General features: G+C 39.5%; 2 protein-coding genes across 2 annotated transcripts; one reads left to right on the forward strand and one right to left on the reverse strand.

The window, feature by feature from the left end:
* The first annotated feature begins 2,042 nt into the window (after positions 1 to 2,042).
* Positions 2,043 to 9,284, forward strand: RFPL4A (ret finger protein like 4A). The gene is made up of 3 exons (XM_015124990.3): positions 2,043 to 2,090; positions 7,660 to 7,954; positions 8,463 to 9,284. Exons 2-3 carry the CDS (start codon positions 7,669 to 7,671, stop codon positions 9,041 to 9,043), a joined length of 867 nt encoding a protein of 288 aa, XP_014980476.1. The 5' UTR covers positions 2,043 to 2,090; positions 7,660 to 7,668; the 3' UTR covers positions 9,044 to 9,284.
* Positions 9,285 to 15,799: 6,515 nt separating this feature from the next.
* Positions 15,800 to 17,157, reverse strand: LOC703832 (ret finger protein-like 4A). Its single transcript, XM_001092158.4, has 2 exons — positions 16,872 to 17,157; positions 15,800 to 16,382 (listed from the first exon to the last, which is right to left on the reverse strand). The coding sequence occupies exons 1-2, from the start codon at positions 17,155 to 17,157 to the stop codon at positions 15,802 to 15,804; spliced, it is 867 nt and encodes a 288-aa protein (XP_001092158.3). The 3' UTR covers positions 15,800 to 15,801.
* Between the last annotated feature and the right edge of the window lie 7,416 nt (positions 17,158 to 24,573).

Raw genomic sequence — 24,573 nt, forward strand, 5'->3', positions numbered from 1 at the left:
TTTTGTTCTTCAGCTTCCTCGTTTTAGGCTGACAGAACAAATATAAACAAATTCGATTGCATCAAATGAAAATGCTTCTGCAGAGGAAACAATTCACGAAGTGAATAGATAACACAAACAGTAAGAGAAAATATTTACCAACCATACATCTTACAAGGGATTCGTATCCAGAATATAAGAAACACACCTCAAAATTGAGAACACAAACAACCAGATAAAAAATGGACATACGACCTGAATAGATATTTATCAACAGAAGACATACAAATAGCCAACAGATACTTTTAAAAATGCTCAAAATCACTAATCATTAGAGAAATGCAAGTTAAAACCATAATGAGAGATCACATCTGTCAGAATAGCTATTATCATAAAGACAAAAAAAAAAGTGTTGGACAGGATGTAGGCAAAAGGGAACAACTGTACACTGTTGGTGGTGATGTAAAATGGTATAGCCAGTGTGAAAAACAGTACAGAGGTTCCTGAAATAATTAAAAATTGAATTGCCATATGATCCAGCAACCCCACTACTGGATACATATCCAATACAAAGAAAATACCTGTGTTGAAGAGATATTTGCAGTCTCATGTTTATTGCAGCAGTATTTAAAATAGCCAACATATGGAAAAAAAATCTATGTGTTATCAATGCATGAATGAATAAAGAAAATGTGATGTATGTACACAATGGAATACTGTTCACCCATAGAAAAGAAGAAAATTCTGTCATTTGCAACAATATGGATGAACCAGAATAACTTAATGCCGAGTGAAGTAACCAGACATAGAAAGACAAATACTGCATGGTCTCACTTACATGTGAGATCTAAAGAAAGCTGGTCTCATAGAACTAGAAAGTAAAATGGGGTCATTGGGGGTTGATGTAGAGACAGGTTGGGAAGATACTGATCAAAGGATACAAAATTTTACTTACACAGAATAAGTAAAAGAGTACAAAAGATGAGTACAACATGGCGACTATAGTTAACAAAATAATGCATTCTTGAAAAATGGCAAGGGAGTAGTTTTTATTGTCACAAATATAATAACTTTTTGGGAAAATGCATATATTATTTGCCTAGATTTAGCCATTGCACTGTGTATATATTTCAAAATATTATGGTGTATAAAATAATTATACATAATTATCTAACAATTTAAATAAAATTAAATAATAATCAAATTTTACACATTACATTGGTGAAGATTGCTTTACTCTAATTAGATTTTTTTTTTTCAAGATGGAGTCTTACTCACTCTGTCATCCAGGCTGGAGTCCAGTGGCACAATCTTGGCTCACTGCAACCTCCACCTCCTGGATTCAAGTGATTCTCCTGCCTCAGCCTCCTGAGTAGCTGGAATTCCAAGTGTGTGCCACCATGCTGGGCTAATTATTGTATGTTTAGTAGAGACGGGGTTTCTCCATGTTGGCCAGGTTGGTGTCAAACTCCTGACCTCAAGTGATTCGCCTGCCTCAGTCTCCCAAAATGCTGGGATTATAGGCAAGATCTACCGTGCCTAGCCTTGAATTAGATTTTAATAACATTTGTAAAAACAAAAACAAAAAAAATTGCAAAACTTTTGTTGAACCTCTCTAGTGAATTTTTCATTTCAGTTATTTTACTTTATGGCCCTCAATTTCTAATTAGTTCATTTAAAAAATTTCTATTGGTTGTTGATATTTTCTATTTTGTGAGGTGTTGTTCTTCTAATTTACTTCAGTTCTTTGCCCGTTGTTTTCTTTAGTTCTTCCGGGTCTACTTAGACAAGTACTTTAGTCTGTGGAGAGTAAGCCCAATGGCCTGACTTCTCATAGACATTTATTTCATCTTGATACATTCTGTTTTCTTTGTGTGCCTCATAATTGTTTGTTGACAATTGGAAATTTTGTGTGGCAAATGCAGGAGATCAGATTCTCAAACTTCACAGGTTTTTTTGTTATATTTGTGGGCTGTAGTTTTCTGTTTTTGTTTTGTTTTGTTTGGACTTAATGAAACTATTTTGCAAAAATTCTGTTTTTTCTTCTCTGTGGTCCCAGCTCATCCCGGCTGACGCTTCTCCTCACAGAACTTGGTGACAAGACGACCCAGGTGAGTGCTTCCTTACATTCCAGGCAAAACACAGAACCTAAGGAATCGTGAACAAAAGAATTCAGAGCCACGGTTGAGCAATAACATGTCCTGCCTGGTTCTGAGCCACCTCAGCCATGCCTCGGTTGGACTGACAGTGGGGCCACATGCTGGGCAGTGGCTCAGGGACAGACCACAGTGTCCAGGTTCACCTCAAATCCCTTTGCTGTTCCAACACTGACAATGAGAGAAAGGAAGACAGTTTCCTTTAGAAACTGAGCCAAGTCCTGGGTTGTCAGAAACTCGGAGCTTCTCTTCGTTGTTAAAGAAGAAAGTGTGAGGCCGGGCGTGGTGGCTCAAGCCTGTAATCCCAGCACTTTGGGAGGCCGAGACGGGCGGATCACAAGGTCAGGAGATCGAGACCATCCTGGCTAACATGGTGAAACCCCGTCTCTACTAAAAATACAAAAAAACTAGCCAGGCGAGGTGGCGGGCGCCTGTAGTCCCAGCTACTCGGGAGGCTGAGGCAGGAGAATGGCGTAAACCCGGGAGGCGGAGCTTGCAGTGAGCTGAGATCCGGCCACTGCACTCCAGCCTGGGCGACAGAGCGAGACTCCGTCTCAAAAAAAAAAAAAAAAAAAAAGAAGAAAGTGTGGCACATATACACCGTGGAGTACTATGCAGCCATAAAAAAGGGTGAGTTCATGTTTTCTGCAGGGACATGGATGAAACTGGAAGCCATCATTCTCAGCAAACGATGACAAGATCGGAAAACCAAACACTGCATGTTCTCACTCATAAGTGGGAGTTGAACAATGAGAACACGTAGACACAGGGAGGGGAACATCACACACTGGGAACTCTCGGGGTGGGGTGGCAGGGTGGTTAGGGGAGGGATAGCATTAGGGAGAAATACCTAATGTAGGTGAAGGGTTGATGGGTGCAGCAAACCACCAGGGTGCGTGTATACCTATGTAACAAACCTGCACGTTCTGCACATGTAACCCACAACTTAAAGTATAATTAAAAAAAGAAAAAAAGAAAACAGAAGTCTGCTTGTGGCAGAGAACAGGGCCTGGGGATCAGAAGCCACCGACGCCAACCATTTACGTGAGGTTCTGTGACACGCCTGCAGGAACAGGGCATGGAGAACACAGTCCTCCCTGACTGGGATGTTGAAGGACAAGTTTATTCAAACATGGAAGACCCTTAAAGTTCTGAACTGTACATGAGAGTGGGCAAGGAAAACGTTACCACTGTCTTCATAGAAGCCAGCGGAGCTACTTTCTGTGAAAAGATGCAATTGGAAAAGATACGGAAAGTATCCAACACCCAAACCAACTCCATGAGTGTGCTGGCAGTCCTAATACACTATTCGCTAATTCTGAATGGAAGAATTCCTCTGTGAGGACATGAGCATGAATGCAATTGCAGGCTGAAAGATATTTTGGGAGAACATTCTAGAGGCAAATCAACCCACTGGGCTTGGTGGTTTCCACAACTGAGGCCACCTGGTATTCCCAAAGAGAATATAAATTTTGTTCATGATTTACTCAAAGCAGATAAAATTTAAAAAATGTTAGGGATCAGTGCTCCATGAGCATGGGTCAGTAAAATTATGCGTTGGAGAATAACTACTTCCATAAATGTAAGTGTATTTTAAAAGGATTTATATAAGAAAATAAACAAATTAGAATCATGCAAGAAGAGATAAGAATTTTCTCTCTGCATGTGTATGTGTAGATATGGTATGTGTATATACATGGACATACATGTGGCAGATTATATTATAGATCCCAATCAATGAAGAAATGCAATGTGCAAGGATTTGAAATAATATATGCATCACAACTTAAGAGTTTTGCGTTTCTCAATTTGCCTTCATGAGACAAAAGGAATTGAGAACTGCCTTGGCTTTGAATGTGAAAGAAGAGAATCTAGCAATCACCAGAGAATGATTACTATGGAGATGATTAAAGACCATTAATTTAATCACATTAATGTAATCAAATCCTTTTCCACCCTACCTCCAGTCTCCCGATTTTACATTCTTATCCATGAACTCTGATCACCTATAATATATTTAATACATGAGGAACCCATTTTTGAAGATTTTAAAAAAAGAAATGAATCTCATTTTATTTATGTTGTGATGTAAGGGAAATAATAAGATTATAACAATATCTTTTACCTTTAATTTTAGATGGTATAACTAAAAAAGAAAAACAGGACTTTCACTGGCTGATTGTCTGGAAACAGTTTTGGGATTTCTTTTCTAAGCTTGTTAATTAGAATCTTTACATTATAGAGAAAATGTTTTTGAGAGTTGAGTGTGGTCTGTGGAGTGTTCTGTTAGTAACAACTTCTGAGTAGGTTTAACTTATCTCTTTTATTGAAATGTGAAAAGGTGTTACATTTATAATAAAAAACTATTTGAAAGTAGCACCATTCATTTTAGAGGAATTTTAAATGTTACCCCAATTTTTAAAATGTTAATTTTAATTAATTTCCAAATTTATCAATAGCCATAATATTCAAGATCTTATCTAAAAATTATTATATGGCAATATTTTGTCCTTGTTAATTAAAAAATAACACTCTGAAAACACAATCATCTTCCTTTATGGTAAAAACCTATCCAATAGTAACAATCATGATGCCAGAATTAAATCAAAATCTGATTGGATTAAAAAGGAGGGGAAGGGTGTGGCTAAGGTAGTGGAGAGACCTTCTCCTATAAAAGCTGCTGGCAGCCAACTGTCACTCCAGCTCTGAGTTGTCCGCAGAAGCAGCTAGAGGCCAGGGGAGAAACTCCGGAAGGAGAGGTGAGTTCAAGCTTATGGAATTCATTTCTACAAAGGGTGTATGACAGTCTGGGGGAATGCAATAATTTCTTGATTCCACCAGTGTTGTCTGAGGCCAACTCCATGGTAGACATACTGTATATTTGGGGGATAATGGGACCTCTGCCCTGGTAGCCGTTATGTAAGTCTTAGATTTTCTTCTTCTTTTTTTTTGAGACGGAGTTTCGCTCTTGTTGCCCAGGTTGGAGTGCAATGGTGTGATCTCGGCTCACCGCAACCTCTGCCTCCCGGGTTCAAGCAATTCTCCTGCCTCAGCCTCCCAAGTAGCTGGGATTACAGACACGTGCCAACACGCCCGGCTAATTTTGTATTTTTAGTAGAGACAGGGTTTCTCCATGTTGGTCAGGCTGGTCTTGAACTCCTGACCTCAGGTGATCTGCCCTCCTCAACCTTCCAAAGTGCTGGGATTACAGGCGTGAGCCACGGTGCCGGCCAGGTAAGTCTTAGATTTTCAATACCAAGGCTGGAGAAATGACAATCTCTATTTTCTTGAATTTCATCAGAATTTGGTAAACTTTCTGAAATGATGAACAGAAGTTCGGTGGTTGGGTTATTCAATGTCAGGTTTTCCTATGGGTTTCGTATTGTTTTCCTATTCTCCCCTTCCCACAACCCCTGGCAACCATTTTTCTGTTATTTTCTGATTCTATGAGATCAGTCAACTCAGATTCCACGTAACTGAGATCATACAGTATTTATTTCCCTCAGCCTCACTTATTTCACTTCCCACAATGCCCTCAGCCTTCATCTGCATTGGTGCAAATGCCAGGATTTCCTTCTTTTTTATGGTGGAATAATTCATTGTATATATCACCATTTCCTTATCCATTTTTCTCCCACAGACTCTGGGGTTATTTCCATGGCTATTGTGAATAACGCTGCAGAGAACCTAAGAGTGCAGACATCTCTTTGACATGCTGACCTCATTTCTCTCATGCATAAACACAGAAGTAGGGTTGCTGGAACATAGTTCTATTCTTAATGTTTTCAGAAACCTCCCTGCTATTTTCTGTAGTGGTTGTACCAATTTTCTCTCCCACCAACAGTGTACAAGGGTTCCCCTTTCTCTACTTCCTTACCAACACTTATGTTTTGTCTTTTTGATCATAGCCGTCCTAGCAAGGGGAGGTAGTATCTCATCACGGTTTTGTTGCTGGAGGGCTCAGGAGGGTCCCTGGATGCCAGAGAGACCCCAGTCCCAGCCAGTTTCCAGGTTCTTGATGCTGTCAGGAGAATGAAATCAGGGATGAGCCAGAATGAAGTGAAAGGCAAGAAGCTTCTATTCCAGAGCAAAAGTACATGCTTAGGAGAGAAGAAGTGTGGGTTTGATTCTGTGAGCTGGTGGCATGCAGAGAGTTCGGATTTTCTTTTATTTTTTTTTATTATACTTTAAGTTCTAGGGTACATGTGCACAATGTGCAGGTTTGTTACCTTCTAATTAGGAGGTGAACTAATCATTAGGTTTTCTAGGGAAAAAAAACAGATATTTTGTAGAATTGGGGAGGCACCTGTTGTTATACTAAATATGGGCATGCATGCTGGGGTCAGCCGTGACCCTGGAGAGTGTGTGATTCAGTGTGGTAATGACCATGGTAATTAGTGTGGTAATGGTTTCCCTCCTGTTTTTTTTTAGCACCTTATCAGCCCAGGGCCCTCCTTGTCCTTGTAATTTTAATGACAAGTGGCTAATTTTAACAGCCACTCTTTTGCTCTTATGTGAAATTGTCACTTGATACATTCTCGATTCTCTTGTGACCACACAGTATTCCTGTCTCAGTTTGAGTTTGAATTTCTCTGATGGTGAGTGAAGTTGAGCTTGTTCTTCAGTACTTGCTGGTCATTTGTGTGTTTTTCAGAGAAATGTCTATTCAGGTTTTTGCCCATCGAAAATTGGATTATTTGGGTTTTATTTCTTTTTGCTATTGCCTTGAAAAAATTTCTTATATTTTTTGGATATTAATGCATTGTCATATATATGGCTACTTTTTTTTTTAGTTCTGTTTTTTTGCTTTTTCTGTTTTTTTTTTTTTGCTATGCAGAAGATTCAGTTATACCTGGTACAACTAATTTGTATTTTGTGTCTTGTCCTTTTGGTGTGCTATCAGGCTTTTTTCACCACATCCAGTTTGCACAGTTGGGGAAGTAGAAGGTCTTCAAATGTACACCAGCACTGTCCAATAGAATCACAAGATAACTCATATACGTAATTGTAAACTTATTTTCTGGTAGTCACATAAAATATAAAGAAACAAGCCTAATTAATTTTAACTCAAAATATAATCATTTAACATGTGAGCAACTTTAAACGTTCTCAAGCAGATAGTTTACATTCTCTTTTCCCCATTACGTCTTTAAAATTTTTAAAATACACTATTTTGCTCACAGCACATCTCCATTTGGATATGCCCCATTTCAGGTCTCAATAGCCATTTGTGACTGGTGGCTACCATATCAAACAGCTCAGGTGTAGACCCCTTTACTATTTCAACTCAAAGTCTTTCGGTGAATCATGCCCTTTATTCCAATGAGTATTACAGATATTAGAAGTTCAGGGCCTCGAGTCATTTACATTTGTATTCATGTTGTGTCTTCGTCACCAGCAGTAGTGATTGTAAGTATCGTGCAATGAAAACTCTATGCAGGTAAAGATAAAAGATCCCAAGCACTATCAGCTGTTCATTCAGCTCATGGAAATTCTAATACCATCTCATTTTTTGTTTCTATAGACATTTGCCATGGCTGAACACTTCAAACAAATCATTAGATGTCCTGTCTGTCTAAAAGATCTTGAAGAACCCGTGCAGCTGAAATGCGGATATGTCTGCTGCCTCCAATGCCTCAATGCACTGCAGAAGGAGCCCGATGGGGAAGGTTTACTGTGCCGCTTCTGCTCTGTGGTCTCTCAGAAGAATGACATCAAGCCCAAGTACAAGCTGAGGGCGCTGGTTTCCATCATCAAGGAACTAGAGCCCAAGCTGAAATCTATTCTAACAATGAACCCAAAGATGAGGAAGTTTCAAGGTAAGGAATCTATATGACTTGCCACAACCCATAAAAGGCACTGGGAAAACGACTTTCAAACATTTCTTCATTAAACACAGGCATTAGCAGATATCTAGCATCCAAAACTTCTGTGCTTCACAAACAACAGCAGTTCTCACCTTCGAGTATAGCTTTTCATGGAATCTGTGCGAGTTTGTACAATACTTTGGAGAACAAGCTACTGTCTTCTCTCATGTATCTTATGTGCTAAATGGAAAAATAATTTTAATCAAATCCACCAACTTAATTCGAAAGGAATTTCTACTATGAATAAGGTGGACTTGTTACAATTATTATTATATTCATGCAATCTGTAGATAAAATTTAACCTCATCAGGCGGCCAAACAAGTTTCCCCAGGAAATTTTGATTTGGGAAAGAAAGTAGAATAAAAGTAAAAGTGAATAATGTATTCAAGTGTTTGCAATAAAAGGGCAGAGGGAATCTGTACTGTGTCTTTGCTGAGCTGCTGGTTCTTATTTCCACAGTGGATATGACCTTGGATGTGGACACAGCCAACAACTATCTTATCATTTCTGAAGACCTGAGGAGCTTCCGAAGTGGGGATTTCAGCCAGAATAGGAAGGAGCAAGCTGAGAGGTTCGACACTGCACTGTGCGTCCTGGGAGCCCCTCGCTTCACTTCCGGCCGCCATTACTGGGAGGTGGACGTGGGCACCAGCAAAGTATGGGATGTGGGCATTTGTAAGGAATCTGTGAACCGACAGGGGAAGATTGTGCTTTCTTCAGAACACGGCTTCTTGACTGTGGGTTGCAGAAAAGGAAGGGTCTTTGCCGCCAGCAGTATGCCTATGACTCCTCTCTGGGTGGGTCCCCAGTTGCACAAAGTGGGGATTTTCCTGGATGTAGGTATGAGGTCCATTTCCTTTTACAATATTAGTGATGGGTGCCATATTTACACATTCAACAAAATTCCTGTTAGCGAGCCATGGCGTCCATTTTTTGCTCATAAACGTGGAACTCAAGAGGATCAGACCTTCCTGAGTATCTGTCCTCTGATCAATCCAGCCAGTGCCAGTGCCTCAGTTTATTCTGGGGAAAGTAAATAAACATTTGAACATAATCATCTATAGGAAGTTTCTGTGCGCCCATAGCCACAGCTAAGAACTTTTCTGCTAGATACACATAGGTACAAAGGGATAGACGGGAACGATCCATCATTCTGTAAACCATGAACAGAAAGCGCTTATATTAATTAGGGGAAAATTACATTTTACTTAAAGTGTGTCATGTTGTTTTCTTTGGGGCTTATGTTTTATTTCTGTTCAATAAATATTTTGAAATTTCAGATTCATTTGTCAGTGTTTTCTATTTTCTGTAAGATCAATGCACTATGTGTTATGAAGTTATGAGCTAAATAATTTGAATGTGACACAACACAGTAACTGAATTTCAAACGATAAGGACCTATGAATACAGCAAAATTATAGTTTAACCCAACAACTAAACACTGACATTCATTTCAAGTGCACACTGAGTGTTTGCCACAAATATGTGGGGTCTTAGAGAGAACTCATTAGTTTTAAAATTGAAATACTATACACCCTCTTCTATAATGGCAACAGAGTCAAATTAGAAATCAGTAACAGGAAGAAATCCATAAATTCTCCACATACATGGAAATTAACCACTTCTAAATAAAATGATCAAATATAAAATTACAATGGAAATTACAGCTATCCTGAGTTGAATGAAAAGCACACATTTACAAAATTTGTAGATGCGCTTGAAGCTTAGTGAGAAACTCAAAATAGGAAGAAAATACCATAATCAGTCATCTTAATTTCTACTTTAAGTTACTTCACTAAGAACAATTCAATTGTCAGCATTTTGGTCAAAATCATCTAACAAGTATCTAGGAAGTTCCAGACTTTCTGACATCTGTCTTCTACTGAGTCCTCCAAACTGTTGCAACCTCTGCCCGTTACCCATTTCCAAAGTTGCTTCCACATTTTCAGATAACTTAACAGCAGTGCCCCACTCCTGGTACCAATATTCTGTATTAGTTCATTCTCACACTGCTATAAAGAACTACCTGAGACTGGGTAATTTAGGAAGAAAAGAGGTTTCTTAATTCATAGTTCTGCAGGTTGCACAGGAAACATCACTAGGAGGCCTCGGGAAACTTACCAATCATGGAGGAAGGCAAAGGCGAAGCAAGCGACTTTTTCATATGGTGACAGGAAAAAGAGAGAAAAAGGAAAGTGCCACACCCTTTTAAATAATCAGATCTTGTGAGAACTCACTCACGGTCAAGGGAACAGCATGGAGGAAATCCATCCCCATGATGCAATCATCTCCTACCTGGTCCCTCCCCCAACACTGAGGATACAATTCAACATGAGATTTGGGTGGGGACACAGAGCCAAACCATATCACTTGATATGATCCCACAGAATACTATTAATTTTCATTCAGTCTTTTATTTCTTAACAAATGGTGGTAAAGTACATGTAATTTACCATCTTAACCATTTTTAAGTGTAAAATGCAATGGTATTTATTATATCCATATTGTTTTGCCACCATCACTGCCATTCATCTCCAGAAATCTTTTCGTCTTACAAAATTGAAACTGTATACCCATCCTAGCCCATTTTTAAGTTGACCTATTTGTTTTCTTGCTTGAGTGCCTTATGTATTCTGGATATTAACCCCTTATCAGATGTATGGTTTGGAAATATTTTCTCCTACTGTGTTGATTGGCTCTTCACTTTATTGTTTCCTTTGTTGTGCAGCAGCTTTTCAATGTGGTGCAATTTACGTTTGCTTTTGTTGCCTGTGATTTAGGGGTTATATAAAAAAAAATGTTTGCCCAGACAAATTTCTTAGATCTTTCCCTCTGTGTTTGATCTGATAGCTTTACCATTTCAGGTCTTTCATTTAACTCTTTACTCCATTTTGAGTTGATTCTTGCATGCAGTTTGATGTAAAGATACAATTTTATTCTTCTATATGTGGATGAGTTCGTTGAGTACAATTTATTGAAGGGGCTGTACTTTCCCCATTTTGTGTTATGGATCCTTTGTCAAAAATCAATTTACCACGTTCATGGGTTTATATGGGAGCTTTCTATCCTGTTTCATTGGTAGACATGGCTGTTTTTATTCTAGTACCATGTTGTTTTGATTACAATAGTTTTATATTTTGAAATCAAGTAGTGTGATGTCTACAGCTGTGAGATTATTTTTTGCATATGATTCTTTTAACTATTTGGGGTCTTTTATGGCTTCACACAAATTTTAGGACTTTTTTCTCTTTTTCTGTGAAAAATGACAGTTGTGATTGGGACTGCGTTGAATCTGTGGATGCTTTTGAGTGTATAGACATTTTAACAATATTAATTCTAATCCATGAACATATCTTTTTATTTATTTGTGTTTTTGTCAATTTCTTTCATTGGTATTCTATACTTTTTATTGTACATACAGGTCTTTCTCCTTCTTCATTGAATTTACTCTTACGTTCTATTTTCCTATTATTTTAATTGAAATTATTATTATATTTTGAGAGAGAGTCTCTTACTGTTTTCCTGACTGGAGTGCAGTGGCATGATCTCAGCTCACTGCAAACTCCTGCCTCAGTCCCCCAAGCAGCTGAGATTACAGGCATCAGTCACCATGCCCAGCTAATTTTTGTAGTTTTGGAAGAGATACAGTTTCACCATTTTGACCAGGCTGGTCTCGAATTCCTGACCACAAGTGATCTGCCCACTTTAAGCCTCCCAATATGCTGGGATTTTTTATTTCTTCAGGACTCAGTCTTGGTTGTTTGTATGTCTCTGGATATTTTTCCATTTCCTCTAGATTACCCAATTTATTTGCATATAATTGTTCATATTCATGTCTTATGATTATTTGTATTTCTCTGATATCACTTGTAAACGGGTGCATCTTAAGGAGGTTATTCTAAGTGAAATAAGCCAGTGCAAAGAGACAAAATGACATGTGATTTCACTGACATGAGGTGCCTGTGAGAGTCAAATGCATAGATAGAAAGTGGGATGGTGGTTGTAAGGATGGGGGAATTGGGAAATAGGGAGTTTTTGTTTAATGGGTGTATGTTTCAGTTTTGCAAGGTGAAAATGTTTCTGGAGATGAATGGTGGTGCTGGTTGCAAAGCAGTAAGGATGTAATTTATGTCATTGAATTGCATACTCAAAAATGGTTAAGATGGTCACTTATAGGTATTTTACCACAATTTAAAAAAAACTGCAGGCCGGGCGCGGTGGCTCAAGCCTGTAATCCCAGCACTTTGGGAGGCCGAGACGGGCGGATCACGAGGTCAGGAGATCGAGACCATCCTGGCTAACACGGTGAAACCCCGTCTCTACTAAAAATACAAAAAACTAGCCGGGCGAGGTGGCGGGCGCCTGTAGTCTCAGCTACTCAGGAGGCTGAGGCAGGAGAATGGCGCAAACCCGGGAGGCGGAGCTTGCAGTGAGCTGAGATCCGGCCACTGCACTCCAGCCCGGGCTACAGAGCAAGACTCCGTCTCAAAAAAAAAAAAAAAAAAAAAAAAAAAAAAAAAAAAACTGCAAAGACTGCAATTAAGAGTAGTCTGTGGGTATTATCAAGTATAACTTACATGTAATTGGAGTCTAGGAAGGAATCAAGAAAGAAAAGAGGGCAGAAAAAGTAAAGAAACGGGGCTGAAAATGTCCCAATTTAAAAAAAATTAACCAACTGTTTTTAGAGCTAAAAAATGCTAAATGGAATAAATGCTAAGAAAATGATAGGTGGACATTACTTGGCTAAACTATTAAAGGCCAAAATTAAAGAAAGAATCTTGAAAGTAGCAAAAGAAAATGATACATCATGCATCAGGTCAGGTCTCTCAGGCTTAGCTCTACTGACATTTTCAGCTGGAAGTTATGGTTGTTGAGGACTGTCCTGTACAGCTGTTCGACATCTGTTCACATCCTTTAACCACATCCTGTACAGCTGTTCGACATCTGTTCACATCCTTTAACCCACATCCTGTACAGCTGTTCGACATCTGTTCACATCCTTTAACCACATCCTGTACAGCTGTTCGACATCTGTTCACATCCTTTAACCACATCCAGTACAGCTGTTCGACATCTGTTCACATCCTTTAACCACATCCTGTACAGCTGTTCGACATGTGTTCACATCCTTTAACCCACATCCTGTACAGCTGTTCGACATCTGTTCACATCCTTTAACCACATCCTGTACAGCTGTTCGACATCTGTTCACATCCTTTAACCCACATCCTGTACAGCTGTTCGACATCTGTTCACATCCTTTAACCCACATCCTGTACAGCTGTTCGACATCTGTTCACATCCTTTAACCCACATCCTGTACAGCTGTTCGACATCTGTTCACATCCTTTAACCCACATCCTGTACAGCTGTTCGACATCTGTTCACATCCTTTAACCCACATCCTGTACAGCTGTTCGACATCTGTTCACATCCTTTAACCCACATCCTGTACAGCTGTTCGACATCTGTTCACATCCTTTAACCACATCCTGTACAGCTGTTCGACATCTGTTCACATCCTTTAACCCACATCCTGTACAGCTGTTCGACATCTGTTCACATCCTTTAACCCACATCCTGTACAGCTGTTCGACATCTGTTCACATCCTTTAACCCACATCCTGTACAGCTGTTCGACATCTGTTCACATCCTTTAACCCACATCCTGTACAGCTGTTTGACATCTGTTCACATCCTTTAACCACATCCTGTACAGCTGTTCGACATCTATTCACATCCTTTTTTTTTTTTTTTTGAGACGGAGTCTTGCTGTGTCACCCAGGCTGGAGTGCAATGGCCAGATCTCGGCTCACTGCAAGCTCCGCCTCCCGGGTTCACGCCATTCTCCTGCCTCAGCCTCCCGAGTAGCTGGGACTACAGGCACCCGCCACCTCGCCCGGCTAGTTTTTTTTTGTATTTTTTTATTAGAGACGGGGTTTCACCGTGTTAGCCAGGATGGTCTCGATCTCCTGACCTCGTGATCCGCCCGTCTCGGCCTCCCAAAGTGCTGGGATTACAGGCTTGAGCCACCGCGCCCGGCCCTGTTCACATCCTTTAACCCACATCCTGTACAGCTGTTCGACATCTGTTCACATCCTTTAACCCACATCCTGTACAGCTGTTCGACATCTGTTCATATCCTTTAACCCACAGACTCTGAGGTGATGGTCTTTATTTCATTCCTAATACTTCAGGTAATTGTGTCTTTTCTTGCTCTTTTCTCTCTGCCCATCATTCTCTTTATCTGTTTACCTCTCTGGCTTTCTTCCTGGCTGCTTCTCTACTTCCCTCTTTTCATTTCATTTTCCTTTAACCTCTCCTCACTCTCTTTCAGTATAACTAAAGATTTGGAAGAAAAAAAAATGTATACCTTTGATTTTATATATGGTCATTTTTCTATTATATTGATTGCCACTACAGTCCATATTGTTTCTTTCCATTTACTTTTCAGTTGAATTGCTCTTAAGTAACTTAAAGTGGAAGTTAAGATCACTAATTATGGCATTTTCTTCCTATTTGAGTTTTTATTAGTACAAGTTTCTCACTAAGCTTCAACTGCATCTACAAATTTTGTGCTTTTATTTTCATTTAGCTCAGGATGGTCATAATTTCCATCATCATTTCGTATTTGATCTCAATTTTATTTGTAAGTAGTTACTTAATTTTCATGGATGTGGAGGATTTATGAATTTCTTCCTGTTATTGATTTCTTATTTAGCTCTGCTGCCATTAGAAACAGGGTGTAAGTTATTTCAATTTTAAAATTAATGAGTTTTCTCTATGACCACATATGTCTATTCTGACAAATACTCAATGTGCATTTGAATGTGTGTGTAGGGCTGTTGGGTTAAACTGAATACATAGACATATAAATTTTAAATTAATTAAACTTTTTAAATACACATTTGATTTCACATCCTATATAGCCATTTCCTGTTTTATCGATTGCCCCTATAGTCTTCCTTGTTTCTTTCCATCTACTTTGCAGCTGAATAGATCTTAAGTAACAAAGTGGAAATTAAGATCACTGATTATGGTATTTTCTATTTGATTAAAGCTTTTATTAGTATAAGTTTCTCACTAAGCTTCAACTACACCTACAAATTTTGTGAATTTTACTTTAATTCAGCTCAGGATAGTTGTAATTGCCATTGGAATTTAATATTTGATCACAATTTTATTTAAAAGGGTTAATTTCCATGGATTTGGAGGATTTATGGATTTTTTTCCCATTACTGATTTCTAACTTAACTCTGTAGCCATTAGAGAAGGGCGTGTATATTATTTCAAGTTTAATCTTAATGAGTTTTGTCTGTGATCCCACATATCTAACTCTGGCAAATACTCAGTGTGCACTTGAATGTGCGTGTTCAGTGGTCGGGTTAAGCTGAATACATAGACATATATACATAATTTTACTGTAGTCAAATAAGTCCTTATCATTTGAAAATCAGTTACTCTGTTGGTTCACATTCAAATTATTATTTAGTTCATAACTTCCATAACACATAGAGCATTGATCTTGCAGAAAATAGAGAACATTGGCAAATGAATCTGAAATTTCAAAACATTTATTGAACAGAAATACAAACATAAGCCCCAAAGAAAACAACATGACAACCTTTAAGTAAAATGTAATTTTCCCCTAATTAATATAACTGCTTTCTGTTCATGGTTTACAGAATGATGGATCTTTCCTTTCTATCCCTTTGTACCTATGTGTATCTAGCAGAAAGGTTCTTAGTTCTGGCTATGGGCGCACAGAAACTTCCTATAGATGATTATGTTCAAATGTTTATTTACTTTCCCCAGAATAAACTGGGGCACTGGCACTGTCTGGGGGGATCACAGGACAGATACTCAGGAAGCTCTGATCATCTTGAGTTTCAAGTTTATGAGAAAAAAATGGACGCAGTGGCTCGCTAACAGGAATTTTGTTGAATGTGTACATATGGCACCCATCACTAACATTGTAAAAGGAAATGGACCTCATACCTACATCCAGGAAAATCCCCACTCTGCGCAACTGGGGACCCACCCAGAGAGGGGTCAAAGGCATAGTGCTGGCGGCAAAGACCTTTCCTTTTCTGCAACCCACAGTCCAGAAGCCGAGTTCTGAAGAAAGTATAATGTTCCCCTGTCGATTCACAGATTCCTTGCACACGCCCACATCCCACACTTTGCTGGTGCCCACGTCCACCTCCCAGTAATGGCGTCCGGAAGTGAAGCGAGGGACGCCCAGGACGCACAGGGCGGAGTCGAACCTCTCAGCTTGCTCCTTCCTGTTCTGTCTGAAATTCCCACATCGGACGCTCCTCAGGTCTTCAGAAATGATAAGATAGTTGTTGGCTGTGTCCACATCCAAGGTCATATCCACTGTTGGAATAAGAACCAGTAGTTCAGCAAAGACACACACTAAAGACTCCCTTCATCCCTTTACTGCAAACACATAAATATATTAACTTTTACTTCTTTTGTTCTACTTTCCCAAATCAAAATGTTCCTGTCTAGCCACCTGATGAGGTCAAGTTTTATGTACAGAAAGTTCGAATATAATAATTTTAACAAGTCCACCTTATTCATAGTAGAAATTCCTTTCGAATTAAGTTAGTGGATAATTTGATAAGCATTTTTTTCATTTAGCACATAAGATACATGAAGAAAGACAGTAGCTTGCTCTCCAAAGTATTGTACAAATTTGCACAGATTCCACAAAAACCTATACACAAAGGCGAGAACTGCTGTTTGTGCAGCATAGAAGATTTAGATGCCAGATTTCTGCTAATGCCCATATTTAAAAAAATGGTTGAAAGCTGTTTTTCCAGTTCCTTTTATGGGCTATAGCAGGTCATATAGATTCCTTACCTTGAAACTTCCTCATCTTTGGGTTCATTGTTAGAATAGATTTCAGCTTGGGCTCTAGTTCCTTGATGATGGAAACCAGCGCCCTCAGCTTATACTTGGGTTTGATGTCATTCTTCTGAGAGACCACAGAGCAGAGGCAGCACAGTAAACCTTCCCCATTGGGCTCCTTCTGCAGTGAATTGAGGCATTGGAGGCAGCAGACATATCCGCATTTCAGCTGCACGGCTTCTTCAAGATCTTTTAGACAGACAGGACATCTAATGATTTGTTTGAAGTGTTCAGCCATGGCAAATGTCTATAGAAAAAAAATAGGCATGGTATTAGAATTTCTGTGAGCCAATAGTGAATAGCCAGGAGTACTTGGGACCTTTTTTATCTTTACATGCGTAGAGATATCTTTGCATGATATTTACAATCACTACTACTAGTGACGAAGACATAACATAAATACAAATGTAAATGATTTGGGGTGCTGAACTTCTAATATTTGTAATACCCATTGGAATAAAGGGCATGATTCACTGAAAGACTTTGAGTTGATGTAGTGAGGGGGTCTACACCTGAGCTGTTTGATATGGTGGCCACCAGTCACATGTGATTAGTAAGGACCTGATTTTGTGGCTTATCTGAATGGAGTTGTGGTGTGAGTAAAATACTCTTATTTTTGAGACACAGTAAGAATAAGAGAATATAAACTATCTCCCTGAGAACATTGAGAATTAATTACATGTTGAAAGGATTGTATTTATGAGATAAAATTTGTTAGGCTTATTTCATTATGCTTTATTTGACTACTAGAAAATAAATTTATAATTACCTATGTGGGTTATTATTCTGTTGGACAGTTCTGGACCACATTTGAAAATTCTCTACTTTCCCAGCTGTCCAACCTGGATGTCACTTTAAGAAAACACTATAGCATGACATCACATCCAGAACACAAGACACAAACATTAATAAATAAGTTTTACTAGGTAAGAGTGAAAATCTTCTGCATAGCAAAAAACAAAGCAATGAAAGCAGCAAAACATCAAGGCCACCTGCAGAATGGGAGAAATTATCTGCTACCATATGGATAAAAATAAATTAATATTTATTTTTCCTAAATATTAAATAAGTTCCTGAAACACATAAGGAACATATGTTCCTAAAATACATAAATAAGTTCCTAAAATACATAAGGAACTTCTTTAAGGTAATAGCCAAAAAATTCCAATATTTAAATGGGCCAAAGACCTGAATTGACATTTCTCTGAAGAACAGATACAGATTGCTAACAGGTCTTTAGAGCATGCTGAACTTCAGTAATCATCAGATACATGAAAACTAAAACTAAGACAGGAATTCTGGGCAGTCACAGGAGAAACAGGTATCAGTTACTAATTCCACATAACAACAAGAAAGGAGCTGTTAAATTAGCTATAAGGACAAGGAGGAGCTTTGGCTTTAACAAACAGGATGGAGCTAAGCGGGCTGAGACGGGCTGGGTCCAACATGGTGTTTGATTTGACCCAAGCCCTACCCCAGACCTAATTATCTGCTCATTACCACACTAAATCACTCACCCACCAGCTCCAGGATAGGTCTGAGCACGCTGACATTTAGTATGAAAATGGGTGGCACCCCAATTCTAAGAAATCTCTGCCTTTTCCCCAGAAAGTCTCCTGATTATTCCATCCCCTACTTAGAAGACCTCATAAAAATAGAAAACCCAAAAGCTGTTGGGCTAGACTCATTCTCAGGAGCACACCCTCCTACACTTCTCTCCTAACTGTGTACTTTTGCTCTGGAATAGAAGCTTCTTGCCTTTCACTTCATCCTGACTAGTCCCTGAATTTGTTCTACTGACAGCATTAAGAATCTGCAAACGGGCTGGCATCTCTGTGGCATCCAGAGATCCTCCTGAGCCCTCCGGCAAGAAAGCCACAATGAGATATTACCTCCCCTTGCTAGGATGGCTATGATCAAAAAGACAAAACATAAGTGTTGGTAAGGAAGTGGAGAAAGGGGAACCCTTGTACACTATTGGTGGGAGAGAAAATTGGTACAACCACTACAGAAAATAGTAGGGAGGTTTCTGAAAACATTAAGAATAGAACTGACTATGTTCCAGCAACCCTACTTCTGTGTTTATGCATGAGAGAAATGAGGTCAGCATGTCAAAGAGATATCTGCACTCTTAGGTTCTCTGCAGCGTTATTCACAATAGCCATGGAAATAACCCCAGAGTCTGTGGGAGAAAAATGGATAAGGAAATGGTGGTATATACAATGAATTATTCCACCATAAAAAAGAAGGAAATTCTGGCATTTGCACCACTGTGGATGAAGGCTGAGGGCATTATGGGAAGTGAAATAAGTGAGGCTGAGGGATGTAAATACTGTATGATTTCAGTTACGTGGAATTGGAATTGACTGATCTCATGGAATCAGAAAATAAGAGAAGAATGGTGGTTGCCAGGGGTTGTGGGAAGGGGAGAATAGGAAAACAATACCAAACCCATAGGAACATTGAATAAGCCAGTGGCTCCACCTCCATTCACCATTTCAAAAAATCTGTCAAATTCTGATGAAATTCAAACAAATGAAGATTATCATTTCTCTAGTCTTGGTATCGAAAATCTAAGTCTTATCTACTGCTGCCAGGGAAGGGGTCCTAGTGTCCCCAAAACATACCGTGTGTATGTTACGTAGAATCACACCACACTTGTGGAATCAAGAGATGACTGCATTCCCTCAGACTCTCATATCTGCGCTTTGGAAAAATGAATTCTATAAGATTGAACTCACCTCTTCTTCCCAAGCTTCTCCCTCTGCTTCCAGTGGCTTCGTGGACAGCTCAGATGCAGAGTGAGAGCTCACTGCTATGGGCTTTTATAGGAGAGGGTCTCTCCACCCACCTTAGCCACACCCTCCCCCTCCAGCGTAATCCAATCAGAGTTTGATTTAATTCTGGCATCAGTGACATTGTTACTATTGGTATAGAGTTTTTACCAGAAAGGAAGAAGATTGTATTTTAGAGAGTTATTTTTTAACTAATAAGGAAAAATATTGCCATATAATCATTTTGGTTCAGATCTTGAATATTATGCCTATTGATGGTAAGACTTGGAATTAAGATTAATTGAAATTTAAAAAATTGGGGTGATATTTAAAAATCTTTTTAAATAAATGGTGCTACTTTCAGTTTTTCATTATACATGTAAAATCTTTTCACGTTTCCGCTGAAAGAGTGAGTAAACCTATTCAGAAGCTGTTACTAATAGCACATTCCAGAGATCACACTCATTTCTCAAAAGTTTTTCTCCATAATGTGAAGATTCTAATTAAGACAGTTAATGAAGAAAGCCCGAGACTGTTTCCCATCAGCCAGTGAAAGCCCCGTTTTTCTTTTTTAGTTATAGCATCTAAAATAAAAGGTAAAAGATATTGTTATCTTACTGTTTTCCATACATCACAATATGTGTAAAACGAGATTCATTTCTTCTTAAAAAAGTATTCAAAAATGGATTCCTTAAGTATTAAATGTAGCATGGGTGATCAGAGTTGATGGATACGAATGCAAAATTGGGAGACTGGAGGTAGGGTGGAAAAGCATCTGATTACATCAAGATGATTACGTTAAATAATCTTTAACGTAATCATCTCCGCAGCAATCATTCGAAGGTGATTGGTGGACACTCTGCTCATTTCACAGTCAAGGCCAAGGCAGTTCTCAGTTGCTTTTGTCTCATGAAGGCAAATTGAGAAACAGAAAACTATAAGTTGTGCTGAATATCTGATTTCAAATTCTTGCGCATGGCGTTTCTTCATGGATTGCGAGCTGCAATGATCTGCCACGTGTATGTCTAGATATACACACACATAGCATATTGTGGCAGGAGAACAGGGAACTGGGGTGACGGGGGGAGGGGTTCAGCAGGTGCAGCCAGCTCGTGTAAGTAGAAGAAACAGCAGGTGCTGCCAGTTCCTACAAGCGGGAGGGCAGCAGGTGCCGCACACAGGCTACCTTCTCCGTCCCACGATAACAAGCCATGTCAGCCTCTGACTGACTTCAGGCTGAGTCTCCACTTCAGCCCCTGATTGCTCGCGGACCAATCCTTCACAGCCAACTGGAGGCCTGTAAAGGGCACTGAGGGGTGTTGGCGGGCTCCTTTCGCTTGATAGAAACCCTAATGAGGGTGGTTCCTGAGCCGCTTGCTCAAACCCGCTCCTACTCTGTGAATTGTCTTCAATAAATCTGTGCCCACCCCGTGGCATTTTGTTCGATTCCTTGCCCAATACGCCAGGAACCTGGACAACTCACATGTAGGGCCTTCTATTGGGTAGCGGTATCTATACATACACATGCATATAGGAGATCATTATTTCTTATTGCGTAATTCTAATAATCTTTCTTTTACAAATCCTTTTAAAATATACTCACAACTTGGGGGCTAGCAATTCTCTGGCTTGTAATTTTATTGACTCTTGCTCACGCACCACTCTTCTCTAACATTTTTTCCTTTTATTTACTTTGAGCAAATCATGAGAAAAACGTATATTGTCTTTGGGAACACCAGATGGACTCAGTTGGGGAAAACAGCCAGCCCAGTGGTGAATCAATTTACCTCTGGAATATTCTGCCAAAATATCCTTCAGCCTGGAATTACATTTATGCTCATGTCTTGGGTGAGGAATTCTTCCATTAAGAATTAGAGAATAGCGGCCAGGCGTGGTGGCTCACTCCTGTAATCCCAGCACTTTGGGAGGCTGAGGCCGGTGGATCACCTGAGGTCGGGAGTTCAAGACCAGCCTGACCAACATGGAGAAACCCCGTCCCTACTAAAACTACATAAAATTAGCCATGTGTGTTGGCTCATGCCTGTAATCCCAGCTACTTGGGAGGCTGAGGTAGAAGAATCGCTTGAACCCGGGAGGCAGCGATTGCAGTGAGCCAAGATCGCGCCACTGCACTCCAGCCTGGGCAACAAGAGTGAAACTCTGTCTCCAAAAAAAAAAAAAAAAAAGGAATTAGAGAATAGTATATTGGGATTCCCAGCACATTCATAGGGTTGAGCCCTGGAGGTCAAGGTTGTAGTGAGCTACAGTCACGCCAGTGCACTCCAGCCTGCGTAACAGAGCAAGACTCTGTCTCAAAAAACAAAACAAAAACCACAACAAAACGTTGCCCAATTTTTAAAGTTTCATTCATTCCCAATTCCAAATGTTATCACCAACAGGCACAATATTTAAGATCCAAGCTAGATGTTAATATGGCAAGATGTTGTCCATAATAATTAAAACAAAACAATCTCAGGATACAACCATCTCTTTTCTTTGTGGCAAAACCCCTATACCAACAGTAAAAATCTCACTTGTGCTGGAATTAACTCAAAATCTGACCTGATTAAAGAGGAGAGGCAGGGTGTGAATAAGATGCTCGGGGAGACTCTCTCCAATATATGCCTTTGGAGGTAGATCTCGCTCCTAGTATGAGCTGTCTGTGAAAGCCAGAAGAGAACCTACTGGAGAAGAGGTGTGGAATTTACTTTTACTTTTCAAATTTCTACAGAAGGGCAGAAATGAGAGAGTACGTTCTGGGAGTAATGTATTAATTCGACAAGTGTTGTCTAAGGTCAACTCTATACACACTGTACGTACTTGTGGACACGGGGTCTCTGCCCGGGCAGCAGTAAGTAAAACTTAAAATGTCAATACACAGGATACAGAAATGACAATCTTTGTTTTCCTGAATAGAACAAGAATGTTGCTGACTTTATGGTGAATAGCGTTTCAGGCACTGGCTCACCCAACATCTCAGGTGCTGCTGTGGGTTTCCTTTTCCCATATGCTGTGGGTTTTGTTTTCCCATTTTCCCCCTTTTTCCACCATTGGCAACCACCATTTGAATTCTACTCTATTTCCATGTGTTCAGTCTTTACAGATCCCTCATTGTTGGGGACCAGTCTCAACATCACCCATAGGGTATCTGAAGTCCGGTGGCGATAAAGGAATGAGAAGAGACTGGTTAAGATTTCATAAAGGTGGGAGCCAGGGGGCCAGTTGCAACATGGAGACTGCAAAAGGCCCCGAGCTGTGATCTCCACACTATTTATTGAGTGCAGTCACTTAGATCTAAGAAGCAGATGTTCAGGGCGAAACAGTGAAAGGGAGGCGGTGGGTCATAGGCGTAATCCATAGCAATGGAGGTTTAAATGAATCTCCTTCGTGCTCAAACAGCATATCTTTAACTTATCAGAGAGTAGCTAGTGGGAGCGGGCTTAACTAGGAGACTGCACGTCTGTCCACATTCCAATGCTTCAAAGGAGTGTCTTTCTCCTTGAACACTGTGTTTATAGATAAGAGAGCAGGTCTCGCTCTGAGCATGGGAACATAATGGCAATTAGGGAAATAATGGCTTTCCTCTTCAGAGCCCTGTTGTGGCTTTCCACAACTTATGTCCCATGTTTTTATGGCCAGTTTATACAGGTACCCCACAGGCCCTTTTCCCACCCCAACGTGAGCGAGATCAAACAGTATTTATCTTGCTCTGTCTGACTTATTTCATTTAGCATGATACCCTCAAGGTTCATCCGTGTTGCAAATGACAGGATTTCCATTTTTATATGCCTCAATTTTTTTATTCCTCTGCCAACAGACATTCAGGTTGTTTCCATGTATTGGTTATTGTGAATACTGTTGCCATCAATATGAGAGTGCAGACGTCTCTTTGACAAAATGATTTCATTTCCTTGGTATTTATACCCAGAGGTGGGGTTCCTGGGTCCTATGGTGATTCTATTTTTAATTTTTTGAGATTTCTACTCTTTTATGTACTGGTTGTACCAACGTATATTCCCAGCAACAGTCTCTAAGAATTCCCCGTTCTACACACCCTCACTAACACTTCTTATTCTGTCTTTTTTATCATGGCTATCCTAACAGATGTGAAGTGATATCTCACGGTGGATTTAATTTGCATTTCCCTGGTGATCAGTGAAGTTAAGCACTTTTCTGAGTACCTGTTGGCCACTTGTGTTGTTCAGAGCAATTCTGACTCAGGTTCTTTGCCCAGTTTAAAGTTTAAATTTGCCCAATTTAAAGAATGTTAGTTGTTTTTGTTTTGTTTTCTTTTCGCTCTTGAGTTGTATGAGTTCCTTATATATTTGGATATTAACATAATATCAGATATATGTTTGCAAATATTTTCTTTCATTCTCTAGGTGCTCTTTCCATGCTGTTGCTTGTCTCCTTTGCGGTGCAGAAGCATCTCAGTTTGAAACAGTCTAACTTATTTGTTTTTGCTTTCAGTGTGGTATCATGCTACAGGTTTTGTGCCACATCTTATTGGACAGCTGCAGGAGTGGAGAGTCTACAAATCCAGGCCAGAGATGTCCATCTGAAACATAACACGAACGACATATATAATTATAAATGTATTTTCTAGTAGCCACGTAAGAAAATAAAAATGAAACGGGGCTAGTTAATTTTACTCACACAGTGTCACCATTTCAACATGCAATCAAGTTTTAAAGGTTCTCAAAAAGATAGGTTACATTTTATTTTTTTCATTATGTCTTCAAAACTGAGTGGGCATTTTATGCTTTTAACACATTTTAATTCAAATAAGCCTCACTTCAGGTGCTCAGTAGCCACGTGTGATTGGTGGCTGTTACATTGGGCACCTCAGGTATAGACCCTTTCACCAACGCAAAGCCTCC

Source organism: Macaca mulatta, chromosome 19 (genome assembly GCF_049350105.2).
Source record: "Macaca mulatta isolate MMU2019108-1 chromosome 19, T2T-MMU8v2.0, whole genome shotgun sequence".
Taxonomy (NCBI): domain Eukaryota; kingdom Metazoa; phylum Chordata; class Mammalia; order Primates; family Cercopithecidae; genus Macaca; species Macaca mulatta.